General features: G+C 36.2%; 2 protein-coding genes across 13 annotated transcripts in view; both read right to left on the reverse strand.

Moving 5' to 3' along the window:
• Window positions 1-16,238, reverse strand: part of EHBP1 (EH domain binding protein 1) — a 366,839-nt gene that overhangs the window by 75,017 nt on the left and 275,584 nt on the right. For all 12 annotated transcript variants that reach the window (XM_027623542.1, XM_027623541.1, XM_027623544.1 and 9 more), the window contains one exon: window positions 11,526-11,669. In XM_027623542.1, coding sequence (XP_027479343.1) covers window positions 11,526-11,669 — 144 coding nt within the window. The remainder of the gene's footprint in view (window positions 1-11,525; window positions 11,670-16,238) is intronic.
• Window positions 7,674-8,150, reverse strand: LOC113938246 (10 kDa heat shock protein, mitochondrial-like). The gene has a single exon (XM_035728995.1). It carries the CDS (start codon window positions 7,992-7,994, stop codon window positions 7,674-7,676), a length of 321 nt encoding a protein of 106 aa, XP_035584888.1. The 5' UTR covers window positions 7,995-8,150.

A 16,238-nucleotide genomic window follows, 5' to 3' on the forward strand; every position in this document is an offset into this window, starting at 1 on the left:
GTAATTTGGAAAAATAAAAATTTTAGCCTGACCTTAATTTTCAAGCTTAATTCCTAGAGGCTAGCCATTTCATTATAACACAGTGTTCATAAACATAGAATACAATCTTATATGTATTTTTATGATGGTACATACTTAGGATACACATAAACATAAAAACTATGCAAAAAGTTTCTATCTTCAGGAATTAACAAAATGATGGTTAGTGTTTTTTACCAATTGGATGGTAACTGCTTCTTTTATTATGTGGAAAAGATCTAGTGATCTTATCCAAATCTGCTACAATTATCAGCATGACAGACTAGTCCCATTTAAATCAATATTTTCCAATTAACATCAAAAGTACAAGGTTGATGTGCTAACTCTTCCCAGCAACAAAATACCTGTTAAAGGTTTAATTTGCAGAAGAGCAGCTTACATTCTTTTGGTTCTCACCAAATAAGACTTGGATTCATTACTTAAGACCAGCAGGGAAAAAAAAGGTCACTGTATTTTTTTTTTTATTACTGGTCCTTACAGTTAACTAAAGACTGACCAAACTGAAATTCCTTTTCCACGTACAGTTTTATTTAGAGGATTCAAATATTCCTGCAAACTTTTAAAAATGGATACTGCAAACCTTCTAGGACTTGCGAATATCTTGCAGTTTGATCCTATTACGTGAGGATGGGCTCCTACCCCAACTGATTATAATGAGTCACTCATTATCCTTGCAGATTAAAACTGAGGAAAAAACTTTAAGTCTGTTTTATAATGTTTTCATTCTTTTCCGATCTTTCTTTTAAAAAAAAAACTTCTGGGTACCAACAAGTATCTGCAAACCATTTTTTTATGCTATATAATTTACAGCTGAAAAAACTAAAAACAAACATATTTATAAAGAATTACCCCAATTCTTTTTAGACTTTCTACTTATAAAATAGATTTTATTCTTTCTTAAAAACATAAAAGTAATAATTAAACTTATATGGCATCATTCTTCTGATATGTTCAAAGTGCTTCACAAATATCCTGACAATTTCAAGGACTGCGGGCAGCAGGACTCTCATCCCTTATTCTTGGAGTGTATTGATCCTAAACATTAGCACATAACTACAAACATCTCCTTCAGTGATCTATATAATTACATGAGCATTATTAAAAGTAATGAATTTATTAAATGTATTTTTTAAAAAGCAATTATACTCTAATGCAAAGTAATAAGCAAAAGAGTCTGAAATAGATTGTTAAAAGTCTTTTTGTGCATTTCTTAGGAAGAGAGTGTTTGGAGAAAATGAGTAATGAAAAATAATAAAAAAGGAATTTTTTTTCTTGAAAAAAACTATTATATTTCTCTCAGAGTGTGTGTTTAAATATACTATTTAATGAAGGAGGCTCCTTTGGATTATATAATGGCTAGACTATTGAACTTGCCAAACTCGAGTTGTACTTTGAAAAACATTATTTTAAGTGCATGTGGAAAACCATGAACAAAACAAATATCATACCAAAAACTTGCATTAATAAAATGTAACATGAAAATCTTCACAGAACAGTAAGAATAGGAAGCAAAAAAATACAAATTACAGTGATTCAGAGCAATAAAATCTGTTTTCCATAAGAAAAATAATTTCAGGAAACACCTGAAACAGGTTAAATGAACATCTAAAGGCACAGACACACAAATGAATCATATAAACTACTAAAAGAGATCTAATGCAATATGTGCTAGCTTAGCCAGTTCTCATTAAAACATGCAATACGGGTCTTGACAAAAATTAAGAAAAATTCAAAGGTTTATAATATCTGTGTTTGTGAGTTGCCATTTAAAATAAGTTACAGCTTGAATCCTTCCTGAGGATAACTTAAGTAGAGTCTGTACATAAGAATCCACCAGATAATATTACCAGGAGTTGTTTTCAGTGTCTTTAGAAATTGCTTCCCAGCCCTCCAGCCTAAAGCTATACTAATTTATACAAGAGGGAATGTTGGTAGAGTGGTGTGCTTCAAGGCAGAGTTGGGAGCTGAACTCTAATCAGACGTCCCAGCATATGGGAAGGACAGGTGTGTGTGTGTAAGGATTTGGTGCGTACACATCATAACAACAAAGAAAGGTATCACAACGTAGGATTCAAGAAAGGAAGAAAAGGTTGATACAGGGAACCTTAAGTCCCAAGGTGGCCAGTGTCATCTCTGTAACTGACTCAAGAAATGGGAACGGACACTTCAACTTTTTCTGCTCAGTGATAATCAATTCTGCTTTAAAGACTTTCAGACAGATATCCTCCCTGTTTACAAACATTTACTACCAAGAAACTCCCTATAGTAACCCAAATTTTTCATGTTTAAGCTCATGTTTTTATTAGTTGACACTGAGAAAATATGAAAAAATAGTCTGTTGTTATTCCCTTCATTTAATCATTGAATAAACATTTACTTAAAACTTGGTGATGGGAATACCAGGTTCTTGTACTTTGAATAGCTCACAGCTGAGTGGGAGAAAGATGTGTAATTAGATAATGGTATGGGATAAATGCAATGGGAGAGGTATGTACAGCATATTACAAAAAGATAAAGGAAGGAGCTTTACTGTTAGGAGTCATGACACAGATACTCCTAGAAGAGGTATTTCAGTGGAAACTAACAAGGAAAGAGGGGCATTTCAGAGAGAGAACAGTCAATGCTTGACGCAGGAATTGAGGAGTATGCCACATTCTCTCTGTAAGCAACTTAGTAGAGCTCGAATGTGGAGTGAATAATGAGAGAGAGGAGAGAGAGAAGGATAGAAAGGGAGGGAACAGGATTTGCAAGGACCTTGGTATAAGGCCATGCTGTGAAGTTGGGAAGTTTACTCTCTTGGTAAGCCCAAGTAGTTTTCATATACTCAAATTAGTACTTACACTATTTCCCGGTTTTCTCTTCTTTATATTTTATAAGCCTGTCTTTCCATATATGTAGATATTTGCTTCCAATCCTTTATTTCTCTGAATCCTCTGTAAATTCTCACTTTCTCTCAGCCCAGAACTAGACACAAAAGTCTTAAAAGGAGGTGAACCTATACTCAGTACATGGACACTGTCCCATGCACTATATGCCTCAAGTACTCCAACATCAATTATTAAAATAGCTTTTCTCATTCTTCTTGGTGTGCATCAGAAGGTCCTAGGTTAATTTTATAGAAATGAGTTGAGGGGCACATGGGTGGCTCAGTCGGTTAAGCATCTAACTCTTAATTTCAGCTCAGGTCATGATCTCAGGGTCATGAGATCAAGCCCCACGTTGGGCTTGGTGCTGGGCATGGAGCCTGCTTAAGAGTCTCTCTCCCTCCCCCCACTTGCTCACGCTCTCTTTCTCTCAAAAAACAAAAAAGAAGCAGAGTTCATAAGGAGAAAAGATAGAATTTGCTGACAAAGTCCTAAATCAGCGTGGAGTCAATTTTGAGTATGGAACAGTAAGCTCTTCAGTGAACTCTTAAAGATTCAAGGACAGTGTCTCATTTATTCAATACTTAAGGTCACTCCTGGGTACCAATTTTTTTTTTTTTAAACTCATGGAAATTCTCAGGTAAACTAAGAATACAAAAAGCAGTGGGTAGCAGCAAGTATATCTCTCCCCTCCAGCAACTTGACTTTCAGGACAGTAGCCTACATTATGATGGGTAACATAATTTACAATAAAATTTAAAATAAGAGCACTGTAAATTAAGGCACAAATTAAAGTGCATAAACAAGTGAAAATAGTAGTAATCAGTTCACTAAATTAGATGCCAGCTTTTTTTTTTTTTTAGTTAGACCTTCTTTTTAGTTACCAGAAGTCTTTTGATCTCTTCAGAGTGAAAGAGATGCTGACACTGAAGTGGGAATGGCATTAGTCATGGTTCCCTTACTCCCTTCACCATGGACACCTATTAATTTGAATGTCACACAACGAAAAAAAAGAATTTTGCTTCCATTTTATAAATGGAAAACCAGATTTAGAGAAATTAAGCATTTTCCAGTTTTAGTATCACTTAATTCACATTCAATTGCTCCAGAGATGAAATTGGGCATTTTCCCTTTTCCTTTTGTGTCCCAAGTTGGCTATACTAGTTTTCCAAAATATGGACAGTATTGTTAAATAATTCTAATCTGTATGTACAAGAGCTATCAGAAATGATAAAGAAAATGAGTGGGTTTGGGGAGCCTGGGTGGCTCAGTTGTTAAGCGTCTGCCTTTGGCTCAGGTCATGATCCTGGAGTCCTGGGTTAGGCTCCCTGCTCAGTGGGAAGCCTGCTTCTCCCTCTCCCACTCCCCCTGCTTGTGTTCCCTCTCTCATTGTGTCTCTCTCTGTCAAATAAATAAAATCTTAAAAAAAAAAAGAAAATGATGAAATTAAGAAAACTATCATGTCCTTGGAAAAAATATCAACCTGATATCAAACTGGAAATTTAAAAAGCAACAGGAAGGTCTAATTTCTGTATTTGTGCAACTGAACTGATCTGCCATTTTATATTCTCCTTCTTACATCATTTCATTAATATAAGCTATAAACCCCACAGAGTATCAAGTGTCAAAACTAGAACAATAGTCATAGAATATAACATTTAGTTCGTTAAACTGATGCTCTTCATAACACATCTATACAGGGCTTGACTTGTCTGAAAAATAAGCTACAGTAGAATGCACAAGAAAGTTTTAAAATTGAGTTTATTTTTTATTTTATTTTATTTTGGGGGGGTGGACAGGGAAATGGAGAGAGGAGTCCAATGCTGGGCTCAATCTCATGACCCTGAGATCATGACCTGAGCTGAAATCAAGAGTCAGATACTTAATTGACTGAGCCACCCAGGTACCCCAAAACGAGTTTAAACTATAAGGGAGTAAAGCGGTTGCAACAGTATCTCCTATGCCACATACTCTTCCTACACCTCTCATTCAGTGGTGTGGGGTCTATGTCTCTGCTCCTTAAACCTGGGTGGAGCTTTCTGTCTGCTTAGGCCACGAGTATAGCAAAGTGATGCAACAAGACTTTTAAAGCTAGATCGTAAGAATGCCATGCATGTCTCCTTTACTCTCTTGGGACATTTGCTCATAGACTCAGCCCCATGCTGTGAGGAAGTCCAAACTAGCCCAAGTGGAGGGACCATATGGAGAGGCTATGTGTAGGTATTCCAAATGATGGTCTACCAGAGGTCCTGGCCAAAACCCAGTCCCAGACATTGTGGAACAGAAATAAGCCATTCCTACAGTATCCTATCCTAATGCCTAGATCACAGAATCTGTGAGCATAACCAATGGCTGTTTCATGCCAGTAAGGTGATTTTTTTTTTACGCAGCAGAAGATAACCTGAAAGAGGAAGGGTAAAGAAGGTATCTTTGGCGCCTGGGTGGCTCAGTTGGTTGAGCAACTGCCTTCAGCTTGGGTCATGATCCTGGAGTCCCGGGATCGAGTCCCGCATCGGGCTCCCTGCTCAGCAGGGAGTCTGCTTTCTCCCTCTGACCCTCCTCCCTCTCATGCTCTCTGTCTCTCATTCTCTCTCTCTCTCTCTCTCTCTCAAATAAATAAATAAATAAATAAATCTTTAAAAAAAAAAAGAAAATATCTTTGGGACTGTTTAAAGCATGGTTTCATTTGCAGTAGGATACAACTTTGGGTAAATGGGAAACAAATGCAACAAAGTGACCAGCTAGCCATGCAGCATGCAGCTGCTCTTTCTGGGAAAAACAACAACTATAACAATAAATGAATACGAGACCAACCCAAGTCACATTGGTGGCAGTCCAAGAAACAATGAGATATTTTATGAGATACCATGATTATTACTCATCAATCACAAACAGTAGTCATTGAGAATTTCATGTCTTCTCAGTGTGAACATGACTGCTATTATTAAATATGCCATTTATTCCACACCTAGGCACAAGCTAGTATCATCAACTGTAGAAGTGAAGAGTTCTTACCACGTCTCTCTCCTTAACACACACACATACACATGTTATCTTAGAAAGACTGAAGTCAAGTTTTTTTGGGTACACTAAGAAAACAACGTGCTAAAAATATTTATTTTGGATACCAAAAATTTCCCTAGTTTAAAATATTTATCTTAACATAATACACAGTGCCTTAAACAGAAGGGATGACCAATAAAATATTTGTTGAGGGGTGCCTGGGTGGCTCAGTCATTAAGCATCTGCCTTCGGCTTAGGTCATGATCCCAGGGTCCTGGGATCGAGCCCCACATCGGGCTCCCTGCTCAGTGGGAAGTCTGCTTCTCCCTCTGCCTCTCTCTCCCTCTCCCTCTGCTTGTGTTCCCTCTCTCTCTGTGTCTCTCTCTGTCAAATAAATAAATAAAATCTTTAAAAATAAATAAATAAAAAGAAAGCTATTTTGGGGACGCCTGGGTGGTTCAGTCGGTTAAGCATCAGACTCTTGATTTCATCTAAGGTCACAATCTCAGGGTCGTGAGATCAAGCCCTGTGTTGGGCTCAGTGCTTGATGTGGAGCCTGCTGAAGATTCTCTCCCTCTCTTAAAAAAAAAAAGTTATTTTGTTGATGCTGTATTTTATTTGTGATAAACTTTGTTTCCTAATTATTTTAGGCTCTAAAAATTATGGAGAATGTATGTAGTTCTATCTTGTTCCAGTGTATTGATTTTAAATTCAGAATACCTGAGATTTAAATGATCTATCTGCCAAGTAGATTTTTAAAACCAGTTACTTTACCTATGTGTGAATTTTACATATGTAAGTAATTATCATTGAATGTTTATTGAGCACTTACTGCTTATCAAGCAGGATTCTAAGTGATTTAACATAGATTTTCTTCATTTACTCTCCATAATTATTGTATGAGTTAAGTATTATCACCCCTATTTTACAGTTGAGAAAACTGACAAATTAATGAATTGCCCATGGTCAAACAGCTAATAGGTTAACAGAGACAAGAATTGAACCTAGACATTTTGATTTCAGAGATTTTGTTTTTAAAGCATTGTGTTATATTTCCTTCTCCCTTATTTTTCTGACATCCTTGTGAAGTAGAAATAGATACTATTCTTTTATCTTTTGTAGAGATTATGAAAATGAATTAGGAAAGAATGTTTAAATTTACTTGGAATCACAGACAGTGACAAATGAGGCTTAGAATTCAAGTATCCTGACTTTTTAAAAAGGTGGTGTTTAGTTTTTCATTGGTTCAAACTTTCAACAAATATTTTTTTTTTTAGATTTTACTTATTTATTTGAGAGAGAGACACAGTGAGAGAGGGCACACAGCAGGGGCAAGTGGGAGAGGGAGAAGCAGGCTTCCTGCAGAGCAGGGAGCCCGACGTGGGGCTTGATCCCACGCTTAATGATTGAGCCACCCAGGCGCCCCACTTTTTTTTTTTCTTTTTTTTGGATACCATTAGTTTATTATAAAAGAGAGACATGAAAATTATTTACATGATGAAAGATTTCACAACTTCGGGTGCCTGGGTGGCTCAGTTGGTTGAGCGACTGCCTTCGGCTCAGGTCATGATCCTGGAGTCCCACATCGGGCTCCTGGCTCAGCAAGGAGTCTGCTTCTTCCTCTGACCCTCTTCCCTCTCGTGCTTTCTATCTCTCATTCTCTCTCAAATAAATAAATAAAACCTTTAAAAAAAAATCTTATAAAAAAAAGATTTCACAACTTCACCGGAATGGGCAGCTTTGCTTCATGCCATTTTAATAATGATTTCAGTCCACGTACTTTCCGATAATGTCACCATCTCTAAATAAGAAATAATCCTTATCATCTAGAACTACTTTGGTGCCTCCATATTCTGGAAGAACTTTATCTCCAACTTTCACACTAGCTACACTAACTGGTTGAATCTCTCCACCCTTTCCCTTTCCTTTAGAGCTTGATCCAACAGCTACTACTGTTGCTTGCAACACTTTTCCTTGAGATTTTTCTGGAAGCATAATACCTCCTATGGTTACAGTTTCAGCTACACTCCTTTCAACTAAAACTCGGTCAAAGAGGGGAAGAAACTTTCTAAATGCCTGCCCTGCCATGACTCCAGCCACCGCAGTTCGTACTCTGCTCTGGAGCTGCCACCGTGCAATAACTTTCTTTCTAAAAGATAATTCTTTCTGTGGTTCTCACTTGACTGGATCCTTTTCACCCATCAAATCTCAGTTCAAATGTCCCCTCCTCAAATCACTCAAGCCCTCACTTATTTAAATTATCCTCTACTGTGCCACACAGTTTTCACACTCTAGTTATGTATCTGTCTCTTCCCACCATAATGTAAACTCCATGACGGAAGAAGCTTGGCCTTTTCTGTCACTATGAATATACTCAGTTCAGACATTCAACAAATATCTGACAAGTGACCAACAAATCGATGATGTAACAGATGGCTAGACACTGAAACAGTTGGCATAGAGGCTACAAAACTTCTTCAAAGATGGCCCACGAGATTTGGGTTTCTCATTTTTATCATGACCTACAGTTTAAAAATATGGGTTTTTTTTTTGTTTTCTTAAAAGTATGTTTTATATCAAGATTGAGTAAGCACATAAATCCATATCACTAAAGGAAGTATCAGACAAAAATACTATGCTTACTATATGTGATGAATTCTGAGATTTTTTATTCCATTCTATTCCTCTTCATTAAAAATAAAATAGTTACTGCAGCCCACTAAACTGATTTTTTATCATATTATTGTATAAAGACTTAAAGTGTGAAAAACACTGCTCAAGGTCAGAGGTTATTAAGCTTGTATCTGAAAGGAATATTTAGATATATGCATGGAAAGGAAGAAATAAAAGTGTCTGATCACAGACAACATGATCACCTATGTAGAAAATCTGAAAGAATTGGGAAAAAAAAGAATCTCTTGGAACTAATAAGCAATTATAGCAAGGCTGTAGGATACAAGGTTAATATACAAAAGACAATTGATTTCCTATATACCAGCAGTGAACAAATGGAATTTGAAATTAAAAACAAAATACTATTCACATTAGTGAAATCTAACAAAATATGTACAAGATCTGTATGAGGAATATAAGGAAATCAAAGAATAACTAAATAAATGAAGAGATATTCTATGTTCATCAGTACGAACACTCAATTTGCAACAGAGAGATCTGATAAAAGACTATAGCCAAAATACATAAAGAATTACTGAAACTCAACAATAAAAAAAATCACCAACCGGGGTGCCTGGGTGGCTCAGTCGGTTAAGCATCTGCCTTTGGCTCAGGTCATGATCCCAGGGTCCTGGGATGGAGTCCCACATCGGGCTCCCTGCTCAGGAGGGAGTCTGTTTCTCCCTCTCCCCGCTCCCCCCTCCCCACTAGTGCTCTCTCTCTCACTATCTCTCTCTCTCAAATAAATAAAATCTTAAAAAACAAAAAACACCAACCTTATTTAAAAAGGGGCCAATGGCCCCTTTGGAGAGACACCTCTCCAAAGGAAGATCTACAGGTTGCAAATATGCATATGAAAAGATGCTCCACATCATTTGTCATTAGGGAAATGTAAATTAAAACAATGAGATACCACTAAATAGCTATTAGAATGGCCAAAGTCTGGAACACTGACAACACTCAATGTTGATGAAGATGTGTAACACCACAAGAACTCTCACACACTACTGGTGGGAATGCAAGATGGGACAGCGATTTTGGAAGATAGTTTGGCAATTTCTAATAAAAGCAAACATACTTTTACCATAAGATCTAGCAATCATGCTCCCTGGTAATTACCCAAAGGAGTTAAAAACTCATGTCCACACAAAAACCTGCACTTGGATGATTATAGCAGCTTATTCATAAAATGCCAAAAATTGGAAGCAAACAAGATGTCCTTTAGTAGGTGAATGGATAAACTGTGGTACATCCAAACAAGGGGATATTATCCAGCACTAAAAAGAAATGATCTTTCGAGCCGTGAAAAACACGGAAGAACCTTAAATGCATATTACTAGGTGAAGGAAGCCAATCTGAATGATTCCAACTATATGACATTCTGAAAAAGGCAAAATCATGAATACAGTAAAATTAGGTTGCAGGACTTGGGAGTGGTGGAAGGGATGAACAGGTACAATAGAAAATCCATAATAATGGATACATTTCATTACACATTTGTCCAAACTCATAGGATGTAAAACACCAAGAGGGAACCATAATGTAAGCAATGGACTTTGGGAGATTATGATGTGTCAATGTAGGTTTATCAGTTCTAACAAATGTATTACTCTGGTGTGGGATGTCATTAAGAGGAGAGGCCATGCATGTGTAGATACAGGGTGTATATAGGAAATCTCTGTACCTTCCTCTCAATTCTGCTGTGAACCTAAAACTGCTCTGAAAAAAATGAAATCTTAATAAAAAAAAAAAAAGAGCATGCAGTTTTGTATATGTGAGTTTGATGGTAAGGCAGGATGTCATAGTTTTCAGATTCATGAAGAGTTTCCTATCCTCTTAAATTTAAGGGCTTCTATTATCATATATTCATTATTATTGTGAAGCACTACACAAAAATATGTACAGAAATGTGGTTTATTTTTTTATTTTTATTTATTTTGAAAGATTTTATTTATTTATTTTGACAGAGAGAAAGAGAGGGAGAGAGCACAAGTAGAGTGAGCGGCAGGCAGAGGGAGAGGGAGAAGCAGGCTCCCAGCTAAGCAGGGAGCCCGATATGGGGCTCAATCCTAGGACCCTGGGATCATGACCTGAGCCAAAGACTTAACTGACTGAGCCACCCAGGCACCTCGAAAAACATGATTTAATATAGGGATGGCAGTATATGATAGAAAAGAGCACTGATTCTACAGTCTGAGAAAGCTCAAGTTCAAATCCTGGATTTATCATTTACTAACTCTGCAACTTTGTACAAATTACCTTACCTATCAGCCTCAGTTTTCTTATCTGGAAAGTAGTTGAACATCTATTTCATGGGGTTAAGTAAAATAAAAATTATATAAAACATCCATTATAGAGCCTGCATTAAATGGTAGCTATTCAATAAATGGTAGGCATCATTATTATATTCTAATATTTCCAACAAAATTAACTTCCATAGCTAAAATACAATCTTAAACAAAGTATAATAAAATTATAAAATGTAAATTAAGAAAAATAGATTATTCATGTGTATGTAGAAATTATATTCCAAAATCTTACTTTTCCTCATAGCTAACACTGCTGTATAGGAATAACTGCAACATGTTCTTCCATGTATGAATTTATCAGCTCAATAAATGTACCAAGTTACCCCTCCCATATACAAAGTCTCTGGAAAAATGATTTAGCAAGAACAAACTGATGGTTTCCAGAGGGGAGGTGGAGAGGGGGATGGGTGAAGGAGGTGATGGGGATTAAGGAGGGCACTCATTGTGATGAGTACCGGGTGATGTATAGAATTGTTGAATCACTATATCGTACACCTAAACTAATGTAACACTATACATTAGCTAACTGAAATTAAAAACTTTAAAAAAATGACTTAGCAAAACTATAAATAAATTACTCCCCTCACCCCCATGATTGCAATTAACAATTTATGGCTTTTTAACCAATATTCCTTACATCACTTAGCTGCCTGTTGCAGAGTGGTGTGGTTGCGTTGATATTCTGCTTATTGCCTGCCTTTAAAGCTGCATCTCTTCTTGCTTGCTCAAGCAGAACTCTTGCCCTTTCCTTAAGTTCTTCTTGTCTTGATAACATTCGATGCTTAAAAGCAAAAATACAGAATTAGGAACTCAAAAAAACCCCATATAATCTATATTTATAAATTAATCAATGGTTTCATTATCTGTCAAAATAATAGAGATCAGGAATAAGACTGTAGTTTTATGAGATTACTTAAAGAAAATATTAGTGTTGACTAGAAAATGTAGAAAGTCTTGACACACAAGAAATATATCTTTGCTGCCTAAAACTGGATTACATTTAATTTCCATCTGTATTAGAATATATTCCCATAAAGTATAATGTCCATATGCATATTATATACATTCTTCATATTTGCTAATCACAGTCTAACTTGGGAAAGACATTTTAAAAAATTTTTATTTCTTACAGTTTTATAGGACTGATAACAAGGTGTCTTCCAAATTTGTATGTTGAAAGATATTAAACATCTGTGGCAATAATCCCTTAAATCCTTGACAATTAACACTTATAGAAAATTCAAAGCTATCATATTTTGTTTAAAAAAAATAAAACTAGTTTTCACCAATGCTTACTTACCTTACAACAAAACAATTAACCACATCAGAATTGGAAGAGTATTTTCTTGGATTAATTTGTAATCTTACAATATATTTTTGGATAACAACAGGTAATGACCGGCAATGGAAATGAGTTCTTAAATGATACATTAATTCAAAGTACAAATATCCATAATGTTTATAGTTCAAATTCCTTTTTCCTTCCAAAAAGTAGCCAACTTCTGGCTTTAGACAGCTATTACTATTATTCTGATATTTAATTTCTTTTACTTCCCTGTTATTGTTTAGTTTTGGCTCAACTGTAAGTAGCATTCACGGTCAAGGAAGAGGTAATAAACAGTAAACATAGTTTTTGGTATAAAGTGAAACTTAAAAAAATTATTACATCATTTTTGGTTTCATTGAGATTTTTATGTTTTAATATAAATAAATATAACTATTTTTAAACTCTTTCCTGCAATCTTAAGCAAGGAAAGATTTCTTTAAAGTATCCAGTTCAGTGGTTTTTACTATATTCACAAGGTTGTGAACCGTCAACACTATCTAATTCCAGAACATTTTCATCACCCAAGGTTTTAAGAGGATTAAACAAAAATTCTTCACTTAAAAGATATAACTGAAATGTATAAGTGATAATGATAGATTTTTCATCATGTTAATAGGACATAATAGAATAGAACTGGGCATTGCATTTAAACTGGTTACAAATCAACACTTCCTCTAAAACAGACCAGATTAATTAAATGAACACTGAATTTGCAGTCAAGACATCAGGCTATTAATCCTTCTTCCACTAATAATAAGCAATGTAACATTGAACGGTCACTTAGAAAGCTATACTGTATTCCATTACATGACACATAAGAACCTTGGAGAAAGAAAGACCTTGGTTCAAATACTAGATACATCACCCAATTGTGGAACAGTTATTCAATCCTTCTAAGCCTCAGTTTCCTCATCTATAAAATGGGGATAAAAACAGATCAACTCTCACAAGGATAAAGATTAAGTGACACAGAGTAATGTACTGAGCACTAGATAAATGTTAACTATTATTTTGTTTTTAAAATCCTCTCAATTGCCTCATATTTGAAATGAGGGGAGATCATTTTTAAAATCCCACTAGCTCTAAAATTGGTGATTAGAGTATATCATCTTTAAGATCCTACTGGCTCTAGGGGTGCCTGGGTGGCTCAGTCAGTTAAGCATCTGCCTTTGGCTCAGGTCATGATCCCAGGGTCCTGGGATCAAGCCCTGCATCAGGCTCCTTGTTCAGCGGGGAGTCTGCTTCTCCTTCTCTCTATGTCCCCCCACCACCACCACTCATGCTCTCTCTCTCTCTCAAATAAATAAAATCTTAAAAAAAAAAAATCCTACTGGTTCTAAATTCTGTGAGTCTACAGATCTTTAGGGATTCCAGTTAGCTACATAGACAGGGAAAGACTGCTTTGGTCTTAAGAGCACACAGAAACAAACTTTTTTCTGATTATAAATGTGATTCATATTTATTAAAAAAATTTTTAAAAATACATATAAGTAAAACGAAAAAGAAAAATAATCAGAGGCATCATGTTCCCTGATTTCAAACTATATCACAAAGCTATAATAATCAAAACAGTATGGTAGTACTGGCATAAAAACAGACACATAGATCAAAAGAACAAAATAGAGAGCACAGAAATAAACCCAAGCATATAGGTCAATTAATTTACAACAACGGAGCGAAAAATATACAATCAGGAACGGACAGTCTCTTCAATAAATGGTGTTGGGAAAACTGGGCAGCCACATGCAAAAGAATGAAACTGGATGCCTATGTTACACTATATACAAAAATCAACTCAAAATGAATTAAAGACTTGAGCATAAAATCTGAAACCATAAAACTCCTAGAAGAAAACACAGGTGGTAAGCTCCTTAACAATGGTCTTGGTGATGATCTTTTTGGATTTGATATCAAAAGCAAAGGCAACAAAGGCAAAAATAAAGAAGTGGGACTACATCAAACTAAAAAGTTTCTGCAGAGTGAAGGAAACCATCCACAAAATGAAAAGGCAATCTACTGAATGGGAGGAAATATTTGCAAATCATGTATCTGAGAAGGGGTTAATATCCAAAATATATAAAGAACTCACACAACTCAATAGCAATCCAATTAAAAAACAGGCAGAAGATTTGAATAGACATTTTCCCCAAAAAAGACATAAAAATGGCCACAGGTACTCGAAAAGACGCTTAACATCACTAATTATCAAGGAAATGCAAATTAAAATCACAAGGAATTATTACCTCACACCTGTTAGAATGGCTATTATCAAAAAGACAAGGAATAACAAATGTCGGTGAGGATCTGGAGGAAAGGGAACCCTTGTGCACTGTTGGTAGGAATGTAAATTGATGCAGCCACTGTGGAAAACAGGATGGAGGTTCCTCAAAAAAACTAAAAATAGGGGCACCTGGGTGGCTCAGTCATTAAGCGTTGGCCTTCGGCTCAGGTCATGATCCCAGGATCCTGGGATTGAGCCCCGCATCGGGCTCCCTGCTCCGTGGGAAGCCTGCTTCTCCCTCTCCCATTCCCCCTGCTTGTGTTCCCTCTCTCACTATCTCTCTCTCTCTCTCTGTCAAATAAATAAATAAAATCTTTTAAAAAATTAAAAATATAACTACCATATGATCCAGAAATTCCACCTTTGGGTATTTAGCCGAAGAATGCAAAAAACTAACTCAAAAAGATGTATGCACCCCCATGTTCACTGTGGCATTATTATTATCATTATTATTTTTAAAGATTTTATTTATTCATTTGAGAGAGGGCGCACAAGCAGGGTGAGCGGCAGGCAGAGGGAGAGGCAGAAGCAGGCTCCCAGCTGAGCAGGGAGCCTGATGCAGGGCTTGATCCCAGGACCCTGAGATCATGACCTGAGCCGAAGGCAGTTGCTTAACCGACTGAACCACCCAGGTGCCTCTATTATTATTATTTTTAAAGATTTATTTATTTGAGAGAGAGAGACCGCGTGTGTATGCACACTCATGGTGCTCATGTTGGGGAGGGGCAGCAGGAGAGAATCCCCAAGCCGACTTTCTGCTGAGTATGGAGCCCAACACAGGGCTTGATCCCACAACCCATGAGATCACAAACTGAGCCAAAAGTAAGAGTCGAGCACCCAGCTGACTGAGCCACCCAGGTGCCCCCACTGCAGCATTACTTACAATAGCCAAGGTATGGAAACAACCTAAATGCCCACTGATAGATAAAAACAAAACTGTGATACACACACACACACACACACACACACACACACACACACACACACACTCAGTGGCATATTATTCAGCCATAAAAAAAGAATGAAATCTTGCTTTTGTGACAACATGCATGGATCTTGAAGGCGTTATGCTAGGCAAAATAAGTAACACAGACAAAGGAATGCCATATGATCTTGCTTGTATGTGGAATCTAAAAACAAAACAGAACCCCCTCAAGACCCACAAACCAAGCTCACAGATACAGAGACTGACTGGTAGTTGCCAGAGGCTGGGAGTAGGATGTGGACAAAATGGGTGAAGGGGGTCAAGAGGTACACAATTTCAGTTATAAAATGAATAAGCCGTGGGGATATCATGTATGGCATGGTGACTATAGTTAGTAATACTGTATTACATATACGAAAGTTGTTAAGGCAGCAGATCTTAAATGTTCTGGTCACAAGAAAAATTTTTGTAACTATGTATGGTGATGGATGTTAACTAGGCTTACTGTGGTGATCATTTCACAATGTATACAAACATCAAATAATTGTTATACACCTGAAACTAATATAATATGTCAATTATAGCTCAATAAAAAAGAATGATTTAAAAATAAAAAACAAAGATAATTAGCAATCCTGGCACCCAGAGATAATCACTGTAGAATCATGCTTTTTAAACTTAATACTCTATTGTGAGAATATTCTCATGTAAATATTTTAAAAATATTTTTAAACATAATCTTTTAAACTGTTCACCTAGCATTCTATTAATACAGATGCATCATACTTTATTTAACTTGTCTTATATTATTGGGTAT

Source organism: Zalophus californianus, chromosome 8, assembly GCF_009762305.2.
Source record: "Zalophus californianus isolate mZalCal1 chromosome 8, mZalCal1.pri.v2, whole genome shotgun sequence".
NCBI lineage: Eukaryota > Metazoa > Chordata > Mammalia > Carnivora > Otariidae > Zalophus > Zalophus californianus.